Below are 27,487 nucleotides of genomic sequence, written 5' to 3'. Positions count from 1 at the left end.
TACTTAAACACATTACTTGACTTGTTAATACTTTGATGAACCTCAAGATATATTGATTACATAAACACAGATATCTTTCTTTATCAAAATATCTAACAAATCTAATCATTCTGTTAGCTTAATAGAATACAAATCAATACCATAGATCAAGAGGATAGAACAATCAATTAATCATATTGAACATAAATGAAAACAGAACAGACACATTAACTAATTACCTAATTTAAGTATGACCAAACCTAATCATATTTTAACTTACTTCAATGACTTCAGAATTCAAGAACAATATACCAGGAAATAGTTAGCTTGTTTGGAGCTCAAATTAAGGATTTCAATAGTGATCTTCTCTGTGTGTGTGTGTGTGTATGTGTATGTGTAAATGTGTGTGTGTGAGTGTGTGTGTGTGTGTGTGAATGTGTGTGTGTGTGTGTGACTATGTGTGTGTGTGTGTGTGTGTCTATGTATGTGTGTGTGTGTATGTGAATGTGAATGTGAGTGTGTGTGTGTGTCTATGTGTGTGCATGTGTCTCTATGTGTGTAATCAGACCTTTGATGGTCACATGTAGCCATCAATATGTGACCTAATCATTGTCTTTGGCAGACCAGTTGGCCCTTTGATGTCTCCTAAAAGGAGACACATGTTTCTCTAGAATTTCCTGCCCTTTGTTCTTACACACCCCCTAAGGGGAAGTAAGTATTACCCCAGCTGCCACTATATGCAAATGCCCTCCTGGAGTGACCACAAGGTCTTGGTGACACAATATGAACTATAGTTAAGGGCCAATTGTTTCTACATATTAGTTTGATTTGAAATCCTATCATGATGATGATCTATGTCCCAGAATCTACCACAGTTCCCCACTTGGATAGTTTACCTATCCTTAATATGTCAAACATAGATATCAATCTCTACACACTACTATCTAGATAACACTTAAGACATTTTAAATCATATTAGGATAAAATATATATCTGATTTGCCACACTCAGATCCTAAAATTCAAATTAGCCATTTCAGTTTGTGATCGTGTGCACAGTCTTTAACAACCTGTTCTCGTACCAAGATCAATTTCCATTGGTTTCAACTGTGAGTTGTCAAATTCTGACTTGGAGCATTGAGGAGGGGGGTCCATGTTTTCTAGATTTGACCCTGCCTCCTCTTTATTGCTCAGAGCTGGCGCAGTATCACGACTGCTGGGTGCAACTCCCCATTCTGGGAGGTGGAATTTAGAAAGCAAATTGCCTTTCTCATCACACTCCATCTTCTGTCGAGCACATCTTGACTCGTGTTGACCTCTATTTGGGGGTAGAGCCCCCTGCTGTATCTTCTATTGCTGTCACAGCGGTGGGGAGGTCGTCGCTGGCTGCTCGACCCTTTCGCTGGTTGACCCCCTGGTCAATGGTTGAGGCCTTGCTTCTGTTGACAGCCGGAGTTGTTGCTGAGGTCTAGCCGCCTGTCTCCTCGTTGGTTGTCTGTCGTTTCCCTCTGAAGCCTCAAGACTCGGTCACTGCGTTGGCCAAGACTCTCCCGGCCCGAGAGGTAGGCGTCTCCTGGTTCTCCGCAGTGTTGTGGCTCCCCATGGAGCCGCTGGGTAGACACTAGCCAGTGTCCTGGATCAACAGTACCGATGGCTGTTGTCTCCCCAATCTCCCATCCGTATCCTGCAGTGAATATATATCGCTTCGGGGGACAGTGCAGGTCACTTCTACCACAACAATTGATTGAGAATCCATAATTTCCATAATTTTCCTCCCTCAGACTCTCTTTACTGGTCTGAGCTTTGACAACTTTCTTTTCCAAATCATTTATCTATATATTTCATGGTTTTTAGATCATTAATTTTCAAAATTCTGAAAAATTCACATGGCTCTCATTATATTATGCTGTCAAAACAGTATACTCCTCCACCTCTCGATGTGGAATACACATTCAAACATCGTTACCGTCGTCCTCTGGACAGCTGCACCCGGACCGGACGGTCAGCACTGACACCTCCACTCTCCCAGTACTCCTGTGTGTATGGCAACAAATCACAGTCCGCCTTAAACACACCTCTTCCACACCACAAGCCAATTATCAATTGCACATGTTCACACCCTACACAAGACTAATTTGGCCAATAACGACCAAACCTATTGAGCTTCATTAATGTACAGAGAATCATGCTTCCCAACACTTTCACCAATCACGACACACCCCCAGCCCCTAAAACTGGGTATTCAATGGGCGGAGAACAAAAATCCATAACTAGCTCATGTTCCTTCACTTTGTTCCCAGTCCATTTTACAGACATATACTACCCCGTCCTGATGTGTCGAGATCACTCCCAGCTTGCCAGGTACCCTAAGAAAAAATATACAGAAAGAAAGAAAACAGAAAACCAAACACACAAAGAAAACGCTGCCAAACCAATAAATGAAAAAATAAACCAAACTTGTGAGCTTTTTCTTTTTTCTTCTGAGCTCATTTTTAACTAAGAAACAAAAAAGGGAAATCAAATGAATAAACAAAATGTACGCTCCCGGCCTAAGTCAGGAATTGCTCGTAACACACTAGAAAAGAGAAGTAAAAATAAAAGTAAATAAACACCTATCCTATTGCTCATAACTGTTAATACGCTTCTATCAATACTATAAAATACTAGAAACAACTATGAGTCTTTTTAATTTCTTAATCATGCAGTCCACCCTTTGATCAATCTGAATGTTGACCAAGCATGGATAATTTACTGATCACTAGCTGCCGCAGTGTCACATCATCACACTGTCTAATATTGATTAACTGTTTAACATAATTTGATCCTCTTGTTAGTCTGATTAGTTCATGCATTTGTCAGTCACCCATACATCCGTTTTTAGTAACTTTCATTCATAATCTAATCACCTAACACCTCTATCTATTTTTATTTTTATTTTTATTCTAATCTAATTAGGAGCATACTTTATCATTCAATATATCCCACCTCTACCCTAGTCAGTTGCATATATTTTTATTCTGCCGGTGGCCTCTGCAGACATGACCTTTGAAAATGACCTTTCACTCCACAGATCCAACAACACTGGCGGTCTCCCCCGGGTTGTGGGACCCGGTGGGTCAGTCGCCTGTGACCGGATGACACTGGGGTCATCGGGCCCCGAACATGTCCTGGTGGTATACCATATCGCCATGGTTCCCTGGAGCCTGTTCGGAGGAGAAAGCCACGTACCTATTTGGTCCAGTCACAGTTCCTTGAGAGGGGCCCGTTGTTGGGAGGGGCCCGCCACCTGTTTCTGTACAAACACGCCCTGTTGTGGATAGATGGTCCCGCTCTGCACAGTCCCGAGAAATGTGTCCGAGGGTCCCACACGTCCAACACTGCACCCGCCGCACACGGTAGCCATTCGGATTCCTGCCTCTGCCTCCACCTTTTCCTCGTGGTTGCCACCTCGTGGGTGGTCCTATTGGGGTTTGTTGTTGTTCCGGCACGGGACCCCCTTGTGGCCCCAACTGGGCCCGTCTCTGGCCATCTGGTTCTCCATTGGAACCTGTCCCCCCTCCGGGCTGTGTGGACTGGATTAGGCCTTGGAGATAGTCCACTACCTGTCTAGCCTCGGCTAGCTGTTGTTCGAGAGGGAGGCACGTCTTTAACTGGCAGTCATCTGCAACGGACACTTCAGCGTGGATTGACTCGGGTAATACAGCTGTCTCTGGGTCGCTTGCTGCAACGACTCCCTGTGGCGGAGTAAAAGACATTATTTCCAGTCCCTCCGTCTCACTGGACACTAGAGGGGAGTCGATCACATTCCAGTCAATCAAGTTAACGTCCAATTCGGTCAATGTAATGTCTGCAGAGGTTATCGGCATTATCTTGATTTGGGTACGCATTCTATACCGGCCTCCTTTAACTACAAGGTTCTGTAATGGCCTGAATATCTTTGGCCATCTTTTCGTCACTTTTATTGTGACATCTCCAGTCGTTGAAATAGACAGATTGTCTACCCTTTCTATGGTCAGTGCATCTAACCCTCCGGTTGCTCCTATCTGTGTATTTTCCATTCTCACCTTTCTTAACGTCACCGTTTGGAAAGCAAGTTTCTCTGTATTCAAACTATTTTTACCAAACTTGAGTTAATTTCACTCACACTTCTATATTGGTGTAAACAGGAATTGATAATCTCGCTCTTGTGATACTATACCCCCTGACTGTCAACAGTCTCTTTGATTTCCCTGTTGGGGTTCGGAATTGTCAGCGCTGGCCATCCGTCCTGGAGCAGCTGTGAAGAGAGAAGCAAAAAATACACTTAATTATCAGTGACATTTCCCATTCACAATCCATCATTTGTCTTTAAGCATGGAATGTCGGGCATCTCCTATACTAAGATCACTTGAGAGCATTTGTGCAATTTTCGTCTTTGATTTATCAATGACACAGCCTTAAACTTTTTCCAGTTGTCTCCATCGGAAAACCAGACTCTCAACCCTGTTGTCATGATCCTCCTTAACACAACTCCGGGGAACTTATTTTGCATCAGCCGTTTCCTTCTGTTGGTCAATCAGAAATTTGTTATTTACACATACATCATTTCTAAACATCTGTATTGGACATGGTAATTTAGGTGAATAATCTCACTTTTACTCTAATTGTTATTTGCAAATGACTATGTGTATGTGTAACTATATTTATTTCTGTCCGTGAAAGCCTAGTATGTATTTCGCTCATATTACATTATACATATCAGTAACATACATATTTTCCATCCATAATCTCTCACACAGTTACTATATTTCCCCCGTAACACCTAACCCCTTAGGTGTTAAAACGCGCTCCCCACGAGAACAGAAATCAATTTTCAGTGCCTTATGTCACTGAAGTCCCCGTGCATTCAGAACAGTGTCACACAACCCGTTCATAACCACAGGCGCCGACACCATCCCCACATTGAAAATCCTGCCGACCAATGACATCCCACTGGTCAATCCGTCCTGTGGCCCACGGCATCACCCCCAGTTTGCAACCCGGAACGCGAAACCCCGGGCCCCCTACTCAAGGATATTCAAAAATCATCCCACTCACAACCACTGCCACACACATACAGCACCTCTGACACCACTCAACCACGGTAACCAGTCACCCAAATACCCACACACAATATAATCCGACGCGCGTAGTGTGGCAGCGAGCCTTTGACGAGTGCACGCATAGCGCACCCCCGTTAATGCGCGGTGGCAGACAGCGAGCCCACCCCCGCCACGACGTTTAGCAGTCCCCGTACCCCTGGTAAAATGAAAAATGTGCGCAGTGTGACAGCGAGCACCGACGAGTCGCACACAGCGCACAAAGCGTGGAGGCAGACAGTGAGCCACGACGAACTGTCTACCCACACCCCCATCGCAGGCGCAGCCGAGCAGAGTAATTATGCTCCGACTTACGGCCCACCAACATGAACTGACACGGAGCCCCCGCCTTACCAGCCGGAGCCCGTCCAAATGTAAGGAAAGAAGTACGAGCGCCTTGTCGAACAAAGCGTAGCGCCAACGCCAGCCAATACCACTGCCAGCACTAGAAATTCCCTAAAAATAACAATAAAACTGAATATGGAACAACAACATACGCATAATAAGTCCCAAACTCAACCTACCGCCTTTGAACCCTACAGTAAACAGCAATAAACAATATACCTAGCACTACACCGCGTTTGAAACCCATAAAAAAACCTCTATATACAGGCCCTAAACTAGGAGAGAAAGAGAAAGCGTTTCGGGGGGGCCGAGGGGGGGGGAAATATATGGAAGAGAGGCGGTGTTGGAATGAGGGGAGTGAGTGAGAGGGGGGGGGGTAAGAGAGAGAGAGAGAGAGGGAGGGAGAGGGAAAGAGGGGGGGAGGTGAGAGGGAGAGGGAGAGAGGGGGGAGGTGAAAGGGAGAGGGAGGGAGGAGGGTGAGAGAAGGAAAGAAAGAGAGGGGGGGGTGAAAGAGAAAGAGAGAGAGGGAGAGGAGGTGAGAGGGAGAGAGGCGAAAAGGGAGAGGGAGGGAGGAGAGGTGAGAGGGAAAGAAAGAGAGGGGGGGGTGAAAGAGAAAGAGAGAGAGGGGAGGTGAGAGGGAGAGAGGGGGGAGGTGAAAGGGAGAGGGAGAGAGGGGGGGAAGGTGAGAGGGAGAGAGGCGAAAGGGAGAGGGAGGGAGGAGGGAGGGAGGAGAGAGAGAAGGAAAGAAAGAGAGGGAGAGGGCGAGAGAAGGAAAGAGAGGGAGGGATAGGGGGAAGGGCGAGAGAAGGAAAGCGAGTGAGAGAGGGGGAAAAGAAGGAAAGAAGGAGAGGGGGGGGGGGGGAGAGAGAGAAAGAAAGAGAGAGAGGGAGAGGGGGGAGGGTGAGAGAAGGAAAGAGAGAGAGGGAGGGGGGGGGGGTGAGAGAGAGTGTACGAGGGGGAGGGGGGGCCAAGGCCCCACAATCCACCACCAGATTAAAACACAACAATCCAACCTCACTTTACCAGCACACTAACCCCCTAATGAAAACGTTCTGTGAGCAGAATTCAAACATATTCATCCTGTCCTCTTCCGCCCCCTACCGCATTCCTAAATAAACTCCACCCTCCCCTTAACAATGGACGCTTGGTGCCCTCCCAAGATGGACGCCGGCGCCCCTGCTAAGATGGACGCCCCCTCGCGAGACATCCCGAGAGCCCCGTCATGCCATGACGTCAGCACAGTTAGCTTAGCTTCGCTAGCCACGTCGCGGGCCGTCAGACCGCGCACCCTTACGACGTCACAACCGGCGACCATTTTAGCCGTTAGCGCGGCTAGGTAGCATTAGCTTAGCTTCACCCATGATCCCATAAAAACGCTTCCCAACGACCCACCGACCCGTCCCGCCGCGCGGGCCGTCTCCTTGCAATGTTAATATAACACCACATTCCCCACAACAGAATCCTATTTCCCTCAAAACGCCAGTGTAGTGGCCTAAATAGAAATATAAAAACATAACAGCAAAACACTAGTTTGACCCCTCTGTCGTCATCACCGGCGAGCTTAGAACGACTTCCGGGTCCCCGTCTAGATAATCCCAATCACCTTAAACATTACACATCTATTTTATCCGCCACGAATATGAAAACTTTTAAGTGCCTTACACATCCCCGTAATCTCAAGACACTATCGATCGACCCTATACATTTGACCCTATGCCTATTTGTCCTGCCGTATCCTCCGGCGCCTCAGAGGCTAATACAACAGCTAACTGCTGCTGCGTTCCACGGGCCCCGGAAAACCGGCGTTACCATTACACTTCCCCACGGCCAACCGGTGACTTAAATTACATAATAACACAACTATACTCTCACACGTCCCACCAATCACTCCTAACCATAGCCATTCGCCAACTAACCATAGCCATTCGCCAACCATACATTCATACACGCTTCCTAACACAAATAAAAAATACTAAATCAGCATTTACGCACATTACCGTCTCTCGAACGCCGCACAGCAGCGCGACCAGTAAACACTAGACTAAACGAAATCGCACACACTTCCATACTGCATGTTTAAGCTTACCATATCGTTTCCTATAGCTTTTTAATCGACCTTTCATTAAGTACTATTTTTTGTTACAGCCTAACGCAGTCTAATTTTAACACGCCCGCCGTGCCCAAGGTTAAACTAGACCTATATGTGCTCAATCTCTACTTTAGAAAATACGACGCACGGTGTGCTTAAGTCCTTACTTTAAGACATACGACGCACACTTGTTTACCTTGGTTTAACTTTGAGCACGAATCCAGACATGTTTCCTACTCCCTTACTTGCTTGAATGTTCCGACTGGCAGCGGCGCTCCGTTTATTGTGCTAAAATTTTACTTTAAAATGTACCACGCACGGTGTGCTTAAATCCTGCTTCAGGACATACGATGCACACTGATCCTAGAGCCGCCTTCATCAGTCAGAACATTCAATTCAATATCTCCTTACAGTCATATCTTTAGCAACCCCCTCGTTGGTTCGAATAGAGCCCGATGCATAATCACACTCACCTCTTCAGCAACCTCTCCGTTACTCGAAGACGATATCGATCTGTTGTTGTCCTCGTCGTCCGTCGTGAAGAAAGCGAAGAGAGGAAAAAAAAAAAAAAAAAAATTTTCTTTGTTGTGATCCCAAAAAGAGCTCTTATTCTAGAGTACGGCACCACAATGAAGTGGATTCCTAGCTTAATTTCCCTACTCTGCGTTGTGATTTAAACCTTTTTACAAGCTCTTGGAATTGCCACTCTTCTTTCAGCGGTGCAGGCAGAAGGAATTAGGAGGAAAGGTAGTATAACAGTTGTTTAATCAAAGTTTAAGAGTGTATACAAATTACAATAAAGAACACTATAAAAGATTCAAGGTACCAGAGCACTATGCCGCTCGCCCTATCTAAGAAATCAGATTAAAGAATGATAGTTGATAAATTGTTGATGGCTTTGTTCTCTGGCTAGTGAACAAAGTAAAGCTATGTTTCTCCCTCCAAAAGTGATGTTCTTTGTTCTGTTGATTCTTCCTCTGCTTCCGCCGCCTTGGTGTGGATGGGTGGTAGGTGTTGTCCTGTCGGTTGGGTTGTTCAGAGTCCTTCTCCCCCATCACACCCAGATCTTATAGCCAGACCTGCATAATCTTGTGATGTCATCAGAATGACATCACCAAATTCTTTCCTCCAATCCCAGGCCGGCTTTTGCTTGCATTTGAAAATAGGGGTTTGGCTTATATGCCAACCCCCTTCACATAAACCCGGATAATATTTTCCCTGTATTTTTACTTAAACACATTACTTGACTTGTTAATACTTTGATGAACCTCAAGATATATTGATTACATAAACACAGATATCTTTCTTTATCAAAATATCTAACAAATCTAATCATTCTGTTAGCTTAATAGAATACAAATCAATACCATAGATCAAGAGGATAGAACAATCAATTAATCATATTGAACATAAATGAAAACAGAACAGACACATTAACTAATTACCTAATTTAAGTATGACCAAACCTAATCATATTTTAACTTACTTCAATGACTTCAGAATTCAAGAACAATATACCAGGAAATAGTTAGCTTGTTTGGAGCTCAAATTAAGGATTTCAATAGTGATCTTCTCTGTGTGTGTGTGTGTATGTGTATGTGTAAATGTGTGTGTGTGAGTGTGTGTGTGTGTGTGAATGTGTGTGTGTGTGTGACTATGTGTGTGTGTGTGTGTGTGTGTCTATGTATGTGTGTGTGTGTATGTGAATGTGAATGTGAGTGTGTGTGTGTGTCTATGTGTGTGCATGTGTCTCTATGTGTGTCTATGTGTGTGTGTGTGTAATCAGACCTTTGATGGTCACATGTAGCCATCAATATGTGACCTAATCATTGTCTTTGGCAGACCAGTTGGCCCTTTGATGTCTCCTAAAAGGAGACACATGTTTCTCTAGAATTTCCTGCCCTTTGTTCTTACACACCCCCTAAGGGGAAGTAAGTATTACCCCAGCTGCCACTATATGCAAATGCCCTCCTGGAGTGACCACAAGGTCTTGGTGACACAATATGAACTATAGTTAAGGGCCAATTGTTTCTACATATTAGTTTGATTTGAAATCCTATCATGATGATGATCTATGTCCCAGAATCTACCACATTGGCATGTTCTGAGTGGAGGGGATACATTTGGGTGTGTGGCCGTTCTGTTCAGTGACATCATCAGTAACTGTACGGGCATCTTGAGTGTCTTATTATTTGCCTTCATATTCACCAGAAGAGATTCAATTTAGATCTAGAGACAGGATGATCAAGTCATTTAATAACATCTCTCACCATGGTTATGGTGCAGCTGCACGCCACTAGAAATATGACTCATTAGCTCTTGTAGCTTGTGACGAAAGAGATGGACTGGACCTCCTCTCATTGTTCACTTATTTGCAATATGATATATGGCTGCAATTAAAATGGCTGCCCGAAAGTGAGCTATTGAAAGCCGTGGCAATATCCTGTTACTACTTTAAAGCTGATTGAGGTGCAGTATCATAATAAAGATAGTATATTTATATGAATGAGAATGACTGGTATCAATTGAGATTACCATACAGAGTAGAAGTGTAGATGAAATGTGGATTATTGCCGTCATTACAGACTTCATTAGGCAACATGATGTGGTTTGGTTCTGACACTGCCATGGTAAGGAGTTAGGTTCTGACACTGCCATGGTTAGGAGTTTGGTTCTGACGCTGCCAGGGTTAGGAGTTTGGTTCTGACGCTGCCATGGTAAGGAGTTTGGTTCTGACGCTGCCAGGGTTAGGAGTTTGGTTCTGACGCTGCCAGGGTTAGGAGTTAGGTTCTGACGCTGCCAGGGTTAGGAGTTTGGTTCTGACGCTGCCAGGGTTAGGAGTTTGGTTCTGACGCTGCCAGGGTTAGGAGTTTGGTTCTGACGCTGCCAGGGTTAGGAGTTTGGTTCTGACACTGCCAGGGTTAGGAGTTAGGTTCTGACGCTGCCAGGGTTAGGAGTTTGGTTCTGACGCTGCCAGGGTTAGGAGTTTGGTTCCTCCCTGGGCCACCCATGCTCAAAATGTACGGTATGCAGTGCACAAGTAGTAGTACCATAGGGTTAGGGTTAAATGTATACACTCGTAGTAGTACAGTAAGGGTTAGGGTTAAATGTATACACTTGCAGTATTAAGATAGGACGCCATATCCCATGTGCTGCACACAGCAGCATCACACCTGGACAAGAGGCAGGGGAACTATGTGAGAATGCTATTCATCGACTACAGCTCGGCATTCAATACCATAGTCCCCTCCATACTCATAGCCAAGCTCAGGGACCTGGGCTTGGGCTATGACCTCTGCCAGTGGGTCTTGGACTTCCTGACTGGCAGACCCCAGGTGGTGAGAGCAGGCAACTGCACCTCCTCATCCATCACCCTCAACATAGGGGCCCCCCAGGGCTGTGTTCTGAGTCCCCTCCTCTACTCCCTGTACACACACGACTGTGTGGCTCAGCGGAGTAGCAATACAATCGTCAAATTTGCTGACGACACAGTGGTGGTGGGCCTGATCTCTGCCAACGACGAGAGGGCCTACCTGGAAGAGGTCAAGGTCCTGGCGGGATGGTGCCAGGAAAACAGCCTCTCCCTGAACGTCAGCAAAACAAAGGAGATGATTGTGGACTTCAGGAGGTCGGGGGTCAAGGACTACAGCCCCCTCAGCATCGACGGGGCACCGGTTGAGAGAGTCAACAGCTTCAAGTACCTCGGAGCCTACATATCCGAGGACTTGACATGGACCACACACATTAACAGTGTGGTGAAGAAGGCACGACAACGCCTCTACTTCCTCAGGCGCCTAAGGAAGTTCCAAGTCAGCCAGAAGATCCTTAAGAACTTCTACTCATGTACAATAGAGAGCATCTTGACCGGCAACATCACCTCCTGGTTTGGGAATAGCACTGCAAAAGACCAAAGCAGACTACAAAGAGTGACACGTTCAGCCGAACGCACAATTGGAGGGGGGCTCCCCACCCTCCAGAACATTTACTACAAGCGTTGCAAGGGCAAGGCTAAGAGAATCATTAAAGACTCCAGTCACCCGAACAACTGCCTCTTCGAACTGCTGCGGTCAGGCAAGCGATACAGGAGTCTCAAGGCGAGCACAGAAAGACTCAGAAGTAGCTTCTATCCCCAGGCCATCAGGCTGCTAAACGAACAATGAATGAACACTACACAACAACAACCACCAAACGCACATAGCACACACATCCACACGCACACACTCACTTTAAACAAACACACTGTAGCACCCACTCCACACACTTATAGCACACACCCACTTTAAACAAACACACTGTAGCACCCACTCCCCACACTTTATATTTATGGATGAAGGATTGCACTACAACTCGTACACCTTACTGTAAATTGTACCTAAAATTGTACCTCATCCCATTTCTGCTTTGCACTAGATAGTACTGTACATTAGTACACTGCATAGTATTGTGTATTGTATATTATATGGTAACTCAGAACATTGTACATATGTCTATACCGAACACTGTGACCTCATTTTCTTCTTCTAAATTCATGCTATATTATGTTATTATGTTATTTGATACTATCTTGTCTAGCACAGTCTCTGGAGCGTAACAGTAAGAAGCATTTTGTATGAAAGTATTCTGTACTTCTGTATGACAACTATTAAAGAACTTGAACTTGAAGATAAGATAAGATATATTCCTTTATTGATCCCCTTGGTGTATAGTAAGGATTAGGGTTCATATATACACTTGCAGTAGTACAGTAAGGTTTAACGTTAGTAGTACAATATCGCTGATAGGTGTCCTCATTAATAAAATGTAAACTCATAAGACTATGGTTTTACATTCCCTAATTGCTCCCGATGAGCAGGTTGGCACCTTGCATGGTTGCCTCTGCCTTCAGTGTGTGAATGTGTGAGTGAATTGGTGAATGTGAGGAACAAAATTGTAAAGCGCTTTGGATAAAAGCGCTATATAAAACCACCATTTCCCATTTCTCTCTCTCTCTCTCTCTCTCTCTCTCTCTCTCTCTCTCTCTCTCTTTCTCAGCTGATGACCAAGCACCCGTCCAAGCGTCTGGGCTGTGGGCCGGAGGGAGAGAGGGACATCAGGGAGCAGGCCTTCTTCAGACGCATCGACTGGGACCGCCTGGCCAACAGGGAGATCCAGCCACCCTTCAAGCCCAAAGCGGTGAGTGGAGCTGGGAGATAAGATTCCCACAGGACCCCCTGGCCGCTTCCATCTCGATAATTTTTTGTCCAGTGACCCCAGACTAATGGTCCATGTCTATTAGAGGTTTACATAGTAGTATAGTAGTATAGACATATTAGCATGATAGGTAATAGTATAAGGATAGTAGTATAGACATATTAGCATGATAGGTAGTAGTATAAGGATAGTAGCATAGTAATATACATATTATGACTAATCCCGAACCCTAACCAGTAACACTGAAATCAGCTTTTTCTCCTTGTGAGGACCGGGCCAGATGTCGGTCCTCACAACTATAGCAAATACGTCATACGGGGACACACCCTGTCCACATATCACACTGTTCACGCTGTCTGTCTGTCTATCTATAGTTGTTTTCACACACATAAAAGATATTCTGAGTGTTTTAAACATGTGTCATCCAAGTTATATCCTTGTTCAGTTTACTAGCAACATTGTAACTCCTTCAAGCACTGCAGACACAAGTGGTTTCCTTTCGACGGGTTTATTAAAGGCTTGGTCCTCCAATCCACCGTGAAAACTTAAACAGAAACATATACGTTGCGTCAGGTCAACACAAACAATAATATACACGATATGAAAACAATACATCAGAAAAGCAAAATACAAATAAACATTAATTACCTCGTTGGCTGCATGCTACATAAAAAAGGGGTCTTGTTCTTCTGTTCTTGGTAACAGTCTTAGTGGTACACTACACATAGTCGTACACTCTTCGAATCTAGAGAGCCTGTACAACTCGTCTCACCATTCCTGCCGCTGCAGGTGTCTTAATGAGTCCCAGTCTCCCAACATCCCTGCCGCTTGCTCGCAGGTGTCTTAATCAGACCCAAATGTAACAACACAACAGCAGCCTAACGGGACACCACATATGACCAGACGTCAAAATGAATATATTATAAATTGTAGCAAATTAAATAATAAAGAAAATAAGAAATGAAACATAAATACATTCTCAAATATTACACTTACAAACTGAAATAACATAAATGATGAAACCATATAATGGCCACAGTTACACTCCCACCAAATCGCACACACGTGGGATTTCTCTGAACATAATTTGGTTATCTTCTAAATTAAATATTTCTTGTGGTCATTCAGCCGCTAGTTGTGCCCCTCCTGGGGACCTGTACAGAACTTGTAAGTCGCCCTGTATAAAAGAGTCAGCTAAATGACTAAATGTAAATATCATCATTAACATAAGTTTTAGGCAAAACATTAAATTAGTCTGCTTCGAGTAGCGTTATAACCTTCTGTACAGGTATCAAGGAACACTTTTAGTTATAGGTTTACCTTTTAAGGTGGTGTCACTCACCAGCAATTTAAATTCTCTCACCCTACCATCTGACCCCGTGTATGGCCCTTAAACATAGACATGTAAGTAAGAGACCATATCCTTTGAGATCCTTCCTTCCTTCTCTAACATGGATCGGACCAAAGCAGTCTATGCCAAGCGGTCTATGCCAGCGTAAGTGAAGGGTGGAGTTGCTTCCGATCTTGTGGTAAGTCACCCCCTCTTTGTCCTTCAGTACATCTTCTGTACTTTCTAAACTTGACACATTCCGAGAATCTCTGTAGGCGATCCAATGATGATCTGTTTTCCTTTGCTTTAGTGTTGCACACAAAAGCCTTGTGGAGTTCAGGATCATCTTCCTTAATTTCTCCCACCTTGAGTTCTCCGACAGGTCGTTTTTTCTTCTTTTTTCTTTTCCCTTTTCTTTTCCTTTCCTTTCCTTTGAATGGTAACGGTATGTCGTAGTGACCATTGTTCTTTTGCGTGATGGTCTCTCTCACCTTCGACAGGCACTTGATATGTTCTTGAGACACAGGGTCATGTTCTCCAGTTCTTTCTGAGAAGTCTGATTCAAGAACTTTTGTCTGAGGGAGTCATTTCTTTTACTTGGGTTCGGCTCACATAGTGTACTTCAGTTTTGAGATTAACAGAACGTTTCACACCTGCTGTTACTCGTCTCAATACTATGCGATGGCTGATTCCGATGTCTACACAGGGATTCCCATGGCCAACAATACTCCATCCAAGGTCTGTACGCTGTGCATAAGGCTGACTTTCTTCGCCAGACACAACTTCCCTTGGAAGCAGGGCTTGTGAGCAGTCGTACCCAATGAGCAGACCTACTTTACAGTCCTGCATAGGTGCAATCTTTCCTTGGAGGTGCTCTAGATGGGACCACGCTTTTGCAGTTCCATCTGTTGGTATGTGTGTTCTGTTGGCTGGAATGAAATCCCGAGTATAGACTGGTGGTAACAATATCTTCTTACCAGAGTAAAAGCCACGGATTTGTAAGTTGTCTATTCTTTCAGAGCTTACTACTGTCGTTCTTGAGGTCATAGTAGAGAGCTTGACTTTGACCTTGACTTTGGTTGCTTCCAACGCTTCTGCTACTTCCCTTATAACAAAGGTTGTGTCGCTTTGAGAATCCAACAGAGCGTAAACGAGGACTTCTTGTGTTGGTTGAGTCGTGGATGAAAGCCACACAGGAATTATTGCAGCAGTTTGTGTGTTGGCTTCCTGAAGTATTACTCTATGTGAAGTAGAGATTGTCGCTGCTTCCTTGTATTGTGCTGATTGGGGTCTTTCTTTGTACCATTGTTGACTTGTACTTGGCTTGTCTTCATTTAGCTTTAGCTTGGTTTGTGGTGGTCTTTGTCCTTCTTTGGCTCGCTCCTCATGCAGACATGTAGGATGTTGCTTGTGGCACACGTCGCACACATTCCTACTGTTGCAGCTCTTTGAGTAGTGACCAGACTTGAGACAACCAAAGCATAGCTTTTCAGCTTGAACAAATTTGATTCTGTCTGTAACAGGTTTCTCCATGAACTTCCTGCATTTATGCAAAGTATGCCCGTACTTCTCACAGAAAATGCATGTTATAACAGTATTTTCATTGGAACCTGTGGTTAGTGTCTTTGCTCCAAAGCTTTGATATCTTGGGCATTTTGGTTTTTCAGTCTCACCTTGTTTCAGTGACTGTAGTGATGTAACAGGGTTGCAGGCAATTTTTGCTTCTCTTGTCAGAAACTTTACAAATTGGCTGAAGGAGGGGAATTGGTTACGCTCTTCTTCTTCTTGGATAACCATCCTGTTCCATCTCGCTGTTAGCCAATCAGGCAACTTTAAAAGAATTTTCCTGTTTTCATTACAGTCATTTAAAATGTCCAATGCCTTGATGTTGACCATGGCAGCCTCACAACTCCTGAGAAAGTCTGCAAACTCTCTGAGCTCAAAGCTGTCCTTAGATCCCATCTTGGGCCATGCTTGGAGCTTGTCTCTGTATGCTTTTGCTATTGTAAATGGATTACCATATCTCTCCTCCAAAGTCTTCCATGCTGCAACATAGGCAGATTTGGTTCCGAGTAAGAAATAGCCATCAAGTGCTTTCTTAGCTTGTCCACTTACATACCTACGGAGGTAGTATATCTTCTCCTTGTCTTCAATGCTCTTCTGATCAATCAGTATTTCAAAGGAAAGTTTCCAGTCATTGTATTTCAATGGGTCCCCACTGAATGATGAAGGTTCAGGAATTGGAATTCTGTTGACACTCAAAGCACCTGCCAGCATCTTAACAAGCTCTGCTGTACTGTCATTTGAGGAGGTGGTCACAACTTGTGGTACGGGAGACGTATACAGGGACAGAGGACTTGTGGGAGCAGGCACTTTGTTGTCTGCTACCCTCTCATGTTCTAGTACGTCTTTCCGCTCTTCTGTGGCCTCCACTTGATCGTACACAAGAATTCTTGCTCGTGCTGCATTAAGACCTTTCACTGCCTCCAAATGCTGTATCTTTCTCCGCTTTTCCTCCAGAGTCCTTTGTATAGCTCCATGTTCTTCTTCCAGTTGAGCTTTAATTTTAGCTTCCTCTTCCTCTCTCTTTATTCTTCGTTCAACCTCTTCTGTTTCTCTTTCTAAACGTTCTGCTTCTCGTTCTAAACGACGCTTTATGCCTGCTGCCTCTTGCTCAGCTATCTTCTTTTTAGCTTCTGCTTCTAGGCACTGCATTTCCAATTGTTCTTTTTCTTGTTCTTTTAACACTTCCAGAACAGCTTGGCTTGCAGCAGCATCAGCAACAGCATCTCGTCGCTTTACAGAAGAACTGCTTGAATGCACTGAGGTGCCTTTTCTGGAAGAAGTGGCAGAACCAGATTTATAAGCACTTTTCCTGGAAGAAGTGGCAGAACCAGATTTATAGGTGCTTGAGTCAAAGAGAGAGCCTGCTTCTGGCCACTCTTTCTCTCCTTCTTCTAACACACTTCCCCCCAGTCTAAATGTGGCTCTGGACACAATTATCTCAGAAATCCCTGCACACAGATCCACTCTTAGACGCGTGTCCTGGTCTGGAGTTGAGATGTCACGTAGTTGATCATAAATATGCTGCACATCATTAGAAAGACCTGTGACATCTGTAATGATATCAGTAAGCAGCTCATTAGACAAATGTTCTGTTGATTGTGATAACGGACCTTTAGAAGATTTAACTTGTGTCCTCCATTTATTGTAAATGTAATTAAATCTTTGTTGTAGCGCTTTGATCTTATCCTCCTGCATTGCTTTACCCTTCTCTGTTAGAGTTTTGGTTCTTTGAGATCGTTTTGGTACCTCTTGCTGGGCTTCAGCACCTTCTTCCTGACCTTCTTCAGGTCGGTCTTGGGAATTTGCACTATCCCTAACACTGTCCCCTACTTCAATTGCAGGACTAATTGGCTCTGTCATTGTAAATCACTACTTTAAATTGACCAAAATTTGTAAAGAAAAAATAGTAAATACACCTTTAAACCTTTAGCCTGTTTTGTACTCAAATTTGAATTAAATGCAGTACTCTCCGAGCAAATCAAATTGCTTAATTCAATTGGCTTTCAAAATAACCTCCACATATATATTAAGCGCTTCAGAACGCTTAGGAACATAAATATTAGATGCCAATAATAGCCTTCACCTATAAATTATACGTGCCTTTTATAGGTTATAATTTCCAAAACACACTTTAAATTAGAAATTAATTCAATCAGAAAATATTTATACTTTAACGTTGACACCTTAATGTGTACAAATGGTTAGCTTCAGTTAAATTATATAGGCAAATAAGTCAAAACGTTTTTAGCACGCACACCACAGTAATTAGAATTCACAGTAAAATATATTATAGAAACGTTTACAAAGCACTCTTCTTGACCTGACCACTCTTAACTTATAATGTCCAAGTCCTTTATGGCTTTATCTTGAAACGCTGCTCATTATACTGTGTGCATCTTCTTACTTCTTTGCGGTTATGCGTGTAGTGCGTATTGTTTGTGACTCATCTGTCCTTTGATGTCGGCGCGCCGGCAGCGCAGCAAACAATTGTCGGGGAAGATCCGCTGGACGCCGGCCTTAAACTTGGACTTGCTTCATCGCCCACTTGCATCGATGAACAGTCGAGTTTTCACTGTAACTCCTTCAAGCACTGCAGACACAAGTGGTTTCCTTTCGACGGGTTTATTAAAGGCTTGGTCCTCCAATCCACCGTGAAAACTTAAACAGAAACATATACGTTGCGTCAGGTCAACACAAACAATAATATACACGATATGAAAACAATACATCAGAAAAGCAAAATACAAATAAACATTAATTACCTCGTTGGCTGCATGCTACATAAAAAAGGGGTCTTGTTCTTCTGTTCTTGGTAACAGTCTTAGTGGTACACTACACATAGTCGTACACTCTTCGAATCTAGAGAGCCTGTACAACTCGTCTCACCATTCCTGCCGCTGCAGGTGTCTTAATGAGTCCCAGTCTCCCAACATCCCTGCCGCTTGCTCGCAGGTGTCTTAATCAGACCCAAATGTAACAACACAACAGCAGCCTAACGGGACACCACATATGACCAGACGTCAAAATGAATATATTATAAATTGTAGCAAATTAAATAATAAAGAAAATAAGAAATGAAACATAAATACATTCTCAAATATTACACTTACAAACTGAAATAACATAAATGATGAAACCATATAATGGCCACAGTTACAAACATTAAGGACAGATGTGAAGATATAGAGAACAAGAGGTCACACATGTATACTGTACTGTATATACAAGTGCACGCGCACACACACACACACACATACACACACACACACACACACACACACACACACTAGGCTTGCTGCGGTAGTCGGTGATACCGTTGTTACTCGGTGATCAGGCTCCACCGAGTACAGAGAGGTAATTATTTTTCTTTAGAAATAAAAACCCATTTAGTTAATTTTCGCATCAGTGCCCATGTCAAAAGAATAAAAATAAAATAAGCCGAGATATTGTATAGGTTGCAGTACAGAGTAGCTTAAGTTTCACTTTCACTGAGAGTAGATTTTACTTTGCGTGAAGGAGAGAAAGGAGGCTCTAGACACGACTTTAAACCCAGCAGCAGCCCGACTAGAGAGGAGCTCAGAGGACCAGTCCAGACCAGCAACAGTATGTTATGAACCTGTCCTGCATGACGCTTTTTTCTCTATTCAATAACGTTTTACCCTGAGGGATGCTTTACAATAAAGTGCTAAAACAAGGCTACTTACATTATTGATGCTAGAACTCCCAAAATAGTGTTAGCATAAAAAAGAATGTATGCCAGCTGTAGTTTACATAGCTTGCATAAAACTGTCTCGTGGTTCCACAAGTTAATCAAAATCCGAAGTATTTCCAACCGGGGCTTGAGATTCTAAGAGTGTAAATCACTGTCTTTGTGACCGATGGTCATGGTTGTTGTTGTTGTTCATTAAACTTGCACATTGTTCAGCTCACGTTGTTCAGCTCATTGTTCACGTGTCTCCTATCCATCATGCAGCGCATTCAGGCCCACGCCCACCAGGGGCTGTTTTTTTCACAATATATATATATATATATTTTTTTTTTAACAAGTCCATTATTAATTTCAATATAGAATATTTGTTGACAGCCCTACAAGTACAATTAGTTACTGCACACTACATCACCCCTGAGTGAAACATGGAAAGCCAAACTTTCACCCACTGTACCGAAAACCTGTACCGAACCATGACTTCAAAACTGAGGGACGTACCGAACCGTGGTTTTTGTGTACCGTTACACCCCTAATCTCTATACTGTTCAATAAAATGATAGTTACGTATGTAACTGAGATCACTAAGATTCAGAGGGATTCATAGAACCTCAGTTACATACATAACTAACTATCATTCTATGTCATCCTTCCTGACCGCCAACGGAGGTACTTGGCTGGATGACTCATACCTACACACAAGGAATCTCAAGTACATACTTCCTCACAGAGTAGAAGCAGAGGAACAAGGACCACACCCAATGCATCCGTTCTTCTGGCAAGGATGAGGCTAGAAGCAACAATTCAGTGTAGAACATCAACACCAATTCCCTAGCTTGTCGCAGCCCTTGGAGGGTGAGTAGTAATAATAATTATAATAATAATACATTAAATGTATATAGCGCTTTTACAGTGCTAGACACTTTACAGTGTAAACAACAAAAAACAACAAAACTAAATCAAACAAAAACAGTTAATGGTCGAAAGCAAGAGTGAAAAGGTGGGTTTGAGGGCTGTTTTAAAGGACAGTAGGGTGTTGGCAGTTCAGATGTGGCTGGGGAGGGCATTCCAGCACTGCAGCAAAAGACCTGTCTCCCTGGGTCCAGAGCCTGGTCTTGATGGGAGTCAAGTGGGCGTCTGAGGTGATGGGTAGGGGTGTGGCGATGGAGGAGGTTGGAGAGGTGGGGGGGGGGGGGGGGTGCAGGTTGTTGAGGGCTTTGAATGTGATGAGCAGTAATTTGAAGTGTATCCGGTATTTTATTGGTCGATTGATCGTTACACCCCTGCATGTAATGCGATGAACATATCACTGAGGGGCCTTCAATTGTGGAAAGATTCCTTGCATAACCAGGTGGAACATGTCCTCAATGCTTCCTTCAAATACACAACATTCTGACTCTTAATTTTTAGATATACAGTCCAGTATGGTTGGTTTATTTTGTGTAAAGTTTATTTTGTTGCTGTACAGTTTATGCGTTGTGTAGACTACAGTATATGTCTGCTCTTGCACACTGTAGAACACACAGCTCTCCTCAAAGGGCCTGTGTGTGTGTGTGTGTGTGTGTGTGTGTGTGTGTGTGTGTGTGTGTGTGTGTGTGTGTGTGTGTGTGTGTGTGTGTGTGTGTGTGTGTGTGTGTGTGTGTGTGTGTGTGTGTGTGTGTGTGTGTGTGTGTGTGTGTGTGTGTGTGTGTGTGTGTGTGTGTGTGTGTGTGTGTGTGTGTGTGTGTGTGTGTGTGTGTGTGTGTGTGTGTGTTCGCGTTCGTGTTCGTGTTCATCCACATCCAGCAGTGTGGTTATGCATAGCCCTGCAGCCCTGTAGCTGAGTGGGAGGTTGAAAGTGCCTGTGCCCACCAGCTGCAGCCATCACCCCCTTCGTCACCACCACCAACCATCCCCTCCACCCCATCCCCTCATGTCACTACAAACAGTCCTCTTTCTGTTTGTGACAAACACACACACACACACACACGCACACACACACACACACACACACACACACATGCTCCCCCACCCTTCCTGCCTTTGCCTTAAAGCAAAGCAGCGTTAACACAGAGGATTTAAAAATAGCTTTCTAAGAGCCGAGTCCCTTTGCTTCCACATAGTGAATGGAGGGTTACATACCGGATATAACGGCCTCTCTATTCACAGGGAATATAATAAAAGAACTAATGCTAATTTAGTCCCGGTCCATTCAAGAGGTTCTGTGAGGTAAATGTGAGCTCACAGTATACAAACGTCATTCATGACTACAGATGGTCCAGCACGCAAAGGATCCATTTGTTGAGGTTCTATAGCAAGACATCCGGAATAGTCCAACAGTCAGCCGCCCTGATATACTGTAGCTCCCAGCCGCCCTGATATACTGTAGCTCCCAGCCGTCCTGATATACTGTAGCTCCCAGCCGCCCTGATATACTGTAGCTCCCAGCCATCCTGATATACTGTAGCTCCCAGCCATCCTGATATACTGTAGCTCCCAGCCATCCTGATATATACTGTAGCTCCCAGCCGCCCTGATATACTGTAGCTCCCAGCCGCCCTGATATACTGTAGCTCCCAGCCGCCCTGATATATACTGTAGCTCCCAGCCGCCCTGATATATACTGTAGCTCCCAGCCGCCCTGATATATACTGTAGCTCCCAGCCGCCCTGATATATACTGTAGCTCCCAGCCGCCCTGATATACTGTAGCTCCCAGCCGCCCTGATATATACTGTAGCTCCCAGCCGCCCTGATATATACTGTAGCTCCCAGCCGCCCTGATATATACTGTAGCTCCCAGCCGTCCTGATATATACTGTAGCTCCCAGCCGCCCTGATATACTGTAGCTCCCAGCCGCCCTGATATATACTGTAGCTCCCAGCCGCCCTGATATACTGTAGCTCCCAGCCGCCCTGATATACTGTAGCTCCCAGCCGCCCTGATATATACTGTAGCTCCCAGCCGCCCTGATATACTGTAGCTCCCAGCCGCCCTGATATATACTGTAGCTCCCAGCCGCCCTGATATATACTGTAGCTTATGCAGCAGGTTTCATTACTCTTCGTGGAGCAAGACATGTAATTGGGGGGATTCAGCCCATTTTGCTGCTAAGAAATTATACATGTAACAGTATAACCATGTTGATACTGTACATGAGATCATATCAAAGCCGGTCCATACACATCCTGCATAATTTTTTAACACCTGGGAAATCAGGTGATGCCTATTTTCAAGTGAGATACTGTAAGTGGCAAAAAATAATGCAACATTTGTATGAGCCCTTAATCTGCATCAGACACATACCAGCCCCTATGTGTCGCTAGGGAGCACAGCTTGTATTACAGTTGATTTCCTTTTGCAATGTTTGCTAATATCAACAGCTGACAGGAAATAATTAACAAGTATTTTCTAGAATGTTCACGTTTGTTTTTGTTGTCAAGTTGAAACCATCAGATAGCTTTGTCTTGAAGCCTGTGACCTCCACTTGGACCTGTAGGCTTCTCTAATCTAATTACAACTTCTGCCCAACCACACCGCAAGGCTGTGACAGCAGTGTGGATGCTTTCCTATTAGAAGACTTTCTTTGTGATAAAAAGGCCCTTTAATCACAGATCTAAGATCTAATTATCCTAGACACTACTATTCTGTCTGAACCAGGCATATACAGTAGAGGGTAAACCCACCTTAACTCAGTGTGTCCACCTTTTTTCTTTGAGAAATATAGTTTACCCACATTTTTAAGATGACATTGATCTGTTGATTATATGATTATAGATTATAGTAAGTAGTACCTGATTGATGCAAGTTACATAAAGTTCCTTTTTGTGGGAATAAAACGAAATGATACAGTTATATTGATGGTACCGTGATCATCTACTGCCAGTCATATAGTTCACCCACCTTCATTGCTTCATTGCTGACATAATCATCTGTAGCTACTTTGGTCATATTAAGCAATGAACATGAGCTTTGAACTGTTTCAACCAAAATCAAGTCAAGTATTACTTTATTAATCCCCCTTGGGGTAATGCAGGCGTCATAGCAGCACGGGAGGTACAGGCAGAAAAAGAAAAGAAAAAATTTATATTATATAAAAATAATAATAATATATATATATATATATTGTTTAAAGAATAGAACATAATAATAATAATAATAATAATAATAATAATAATAATAATAATAATAATAATAATAATAATAATAATAATAATAATAATAATAATAATAATAATAATAATAATAATAATAATAATAATAATAATAATAATAATAATATAATATAATATAATATATAATAATAATAATAATAATAATAATAATAATAATAATAATAATAATAATAATAATAATAATAATAATAATAATAATAATAATAGAATGGTGGTATATTCTATCGATAATGTATAGGATGCATATACCATTATAGGTGGTACTTTATAATAACACTCAGTTATAAGACCTACCTTATAAGGTATTTGTAGATAATGAACAAACCATTTATATACATTCGTAAATGATTATTAAATAATGTATAACTATATTTGTATAACATTTACAAATTAGTTATACATTATTTATAACTCATTATCAACATTGTTTATGAATGTCTTAACAAATAATTAGTTAAACATGAAAAGACAAGTCTGGTAATTGCTTCGTGTGTATTCATAAAAGTCCACAAATAAACAAATGTAGCTCCAAAGACTGTGGTGTGTTCATTTACCTCCTCTTTCATTGGACCTTCCTGGCGTCATTGTGTCTGTTGCACTGGGGAATCACATCCTCCTGATGGTGTCCGTGCACCACTGTACATGCAGTGTATTTGGTGAGTAAAGCGTTTCAGAACCTGATTTCTCTTCCCCTGTTCTCTCCCTCTCTCTCTCCCAGTGTGGCAAAGCAGCAGAGAACTTTGACAAGTTCTTCACTCGCACCCAGCCCATGCTGACCCCTCCGGACCAGCTGGTCATCGCCAACATTGATCAGAGCGAGTTCGCGGGGTTCTCCTACATCAACCCGCAGTTCATTCATCCATCCCTGCACAGTGTGGTATGAGAAGAGAGAGAGAGAGAGAGAGAGAGAGAGAGAGAGAGAGAGAGAGAGAGAGAGAGAGAGAGAGAGAGAGAGAGAGAGAGAGAGAGAGAGAGAGAGAGAGAGAGAGAGAGAGAGAGAGAGAGAGAGAGAGAGAGAGAGATGCATGGACAGTCTGGGAGAACTTTCCAGAACCATCCCCACCCCCCAAAAAGATTTCCGACTGTCAAAAAGACTCCTAACATCATTATACTCAACAACGTTTTTGTCTACTAGTTAACAATGTTTTGTACGCTGAAGTCACTGAGGAGAGGAGCTTTTGAGGTGGGAAGAAAACCTTAAAAGTTAACACGAAATGAAGACCACAAGTGAATCGCAATGAGTCACGTCGCACCGCGGCCTGCAGCCCGAACAAGCATGTGCTCATGGTTCCAAAACTGGAATCCACAAGTTCTCCAACCCTTCTCCTATTTCCCTGTGTATGACCTAGAATGATACGACAAGGCTTGGACTCACAGAAGACGTTCGGCACTGGGAGACTTATGGCATGAGCGCGTTGTCTCCCGGTGGTAAAGGGCAAGCCATTTTCAAATGATTTTGTAATGACACCCATCCTGGTCTTATCATTTTAGTGTATTACTGTACGTCCTGTGTGTGTGTACCAGGCACGCTGCCATCCTTCCTTGAGGCAGTGGTGTTCAAATGTAGAAGAGAAATACCCCTCCTTCTCCTTCTCCTCCTCCCATGTCTCCTTCTCCAGCCACCATGCAAGGAGCTACAAGGCATATGAAAGCCACTATGTAATTTTCTGTTATATCCTTACCTTATGTTTTCTACTTAACTGTGCTGCCATTTCTGAACTTCTACACACACATATATTATATTTATATTCAGAAAAATAGCGTTGATCCATAGTTGCCCGAGTGCCAAAATAAAAGTGGAACAAAAAGATTTTTATTGCAGATGTCGTCGAATAATCTATACAACTGTATCAGTTTCTTAACAGAAGTCTTTGCTAACTACAATGTCTATCCTCCTGGCTCGGGCTTAAGCCACACTGAGGGAAGAGAAAGCACATATCATATTATGCTCACGGTTGCAACTTGTCTATGAACAAGCTTCTTAATAAATGGGGTGTGTGTGACCTATGGTGGTTGTACTATGAAGAACATGGTGTAAGGACTTACAGTATACAGTATGCTCTAGAGACAGTATTTTTATTCAGCTCTATTAAGATGCTATTTCCATATGCACAACACAGATCTCTGTTGCATGCTTGTTTTCTGGCTCTGTATGAGCAGTAGACCCTCTAGGCTGCCGTACACGTCTGGTATCTTATCATTGTAAATCCTAGTATTATGATATATGTTGATATATAATTGTTGTATGTTTGAAAAAGTCATATTGTGAAGAGAGAATTTTTTTATCACATTCTAGTTGTCGAGGACAAATGTTTTTATGTTTCTGTTTTATGTTCCACTGAGTAAACCTTTATGTTCCGAGAGAGAGAGATGTCTACTACCCTATATATGTCCACCATCTTGTAAATACAGTATGTTTCAAAAAGAGAAATTTACTTGCAGATTTTATAGTTGTATAATTTATAGATTATATATAAATGTATAGATTTTATAGTCTGGCTTCAGGAAGCAACACTGTACCATCACGTCCATAAAGGTTGTTAACAATGTCATTGAGTCACTGGATCACAAAAAGAAACCTCTGCCGCTCTTTTTATCAATATTTCAAAGGCCTTCGATACAGTTGACCACCTTATCCTGAAGCAACGGCTGCTCAATATTGGCATGTCTGAGTAGGCTGTTGGTGGCAGGTTTGAGAATTACCTCTTTGAAAGGACACAACATGTTAGATTTGATGGCACTTCCTCCAGTGTACATGTTGTGTCAGGGGTCCCCTAAGGCTCTCTTCTGGGTCTACTTTTGTTTACTATCTATGTAAACAACATGGGCCAAAATGTTCCTAATGCAGTTTCATTTTTATGCGAACGATACTGTAATTTACTGCTGTGGTGCCACTCTTGCTCAATCTCTTGAGTATTGAGTACAGTCCGCTTTTGGTATTGTACGGTTGTTTGATCTGAAACTTGTGTTGAATGCTACAAAACCTAAATTTATGTTGTTTTCTAATGCCGGGAAAACATTCTCCTCATAACATTGTAACCTTGCAGGGCAGTCAGATTGAATTAGTGTCACAATAACAAATCCTGCTTTTTCTTTGTTGCCAGGGGATAAAATGGTTGACGCTACGTTAATTTCCTTGCTTGACTACCTGCATGCCTCTGCCCAATGCTTGCATTGGCTGGATACTGCATACCACAGTGCTCTAAGGTTTGTCACAGGCTGTAAAGCTCTCACTCACCCTATGCCAGAGTTCAGTGGCCTTCGTTGGCCTTACGCAGACTCACTCATTGGCACACATTTACTAAGTCCATCCTTGGTCTGCTTCCCTCTTACCTTTGTGGGTATATCTCACACAAAACTAGTAAGTATGGTTTGCGCTCTAATGACACCCTCTTACTGTCTGTCCCTGAGGTTCGCACTGAATTTGGCAAACAGGCCTTTATGTTCTCTGCCCCTGCAGCCTGGAACCACTTACAGACAGATTTGCAGATTTGCTGTAGATGAGCTGATCCCGATTAGGACATTAAAACATTTAGTGAAGGGTTTGGAAGCAGATTCAATTGGAATTTGTAATTGCTTCCTTAGGTAGATTCTGTTTCCTCTTGTCCGTCTTTTTAGGCATATGATTCTGTATGTTTAGCTATATCTGTTGTTAATGTTTGCTTTTATGTTGTTTGCAACACTGTATTGCTGCTATCTTGGCCACGGCTCCCTCGAAAAAGAGATCTTGTAATCTCAATGGGACTCACCGGGTTAAGTAAAGGTTTAATAATAATTTTAAAGACAAGATTTATACCACAAAACTGAATGTGCTTTTACTACCTTAGACAGTTTGACAATTTTTATGATAAAAAGAGATATATAAAGTTTGTAAATTTGGCTGAATCTTTGGTAGCATTGGTATCAGCAAAACCTTGTAATATGTATTCCTCTATTTATCCATTTTTGTTTTATACTAACCTATGTCATAGATGATGCAGCACCTGCAGTAGGGTTGACTGGTGCGGAAAAC

The 27,487-nt window shown here is 43.0% G+C and overlaps 1 protein-coding gene across 1 annotated transcript in view; it reads left to right on the top strand.

Moving 5' to 3' along the window:
- The window catches only part of prkcab (protein kinase C, alpha, b), a gene marked incomplete at its 3' end in the record, with an annotated part of 626,135 nt that extends 601,777 nt beyond the window's left edge, over positions 1-24,358 (top strand). The window contains exons 16-17 of the mRNA XM_084328655.1: positions 12,561-12,701; positions 24,194-24,358. Of these exons, the coding sequence (XP_084184781.1) occupies positions 12,561-12,701; positions 24,194-24,358 (306 nt within the window). The remainder of the gene's footprint in view (positions 1-12,560; positions 12,702-24,193) is intronic.
- Positions 24,359-27,487: the final 3,129 nt, after the last annotated feature.

This window comes from Notolepis coatsorum (assembly GCF_963971535.1).
Source record: "Notolepis coatsorum genome assembly, chromosome: 14".
Lineage (NCBI taxonomy): Eukaryota > Metazoa > Chordata > Actinopteri > Aulopiformes > Paralepididae > Notolepis > Notolepis coatsorum.
This window is presented reverse-complemented; position numbering and strand designations above follow the sequence as displayed.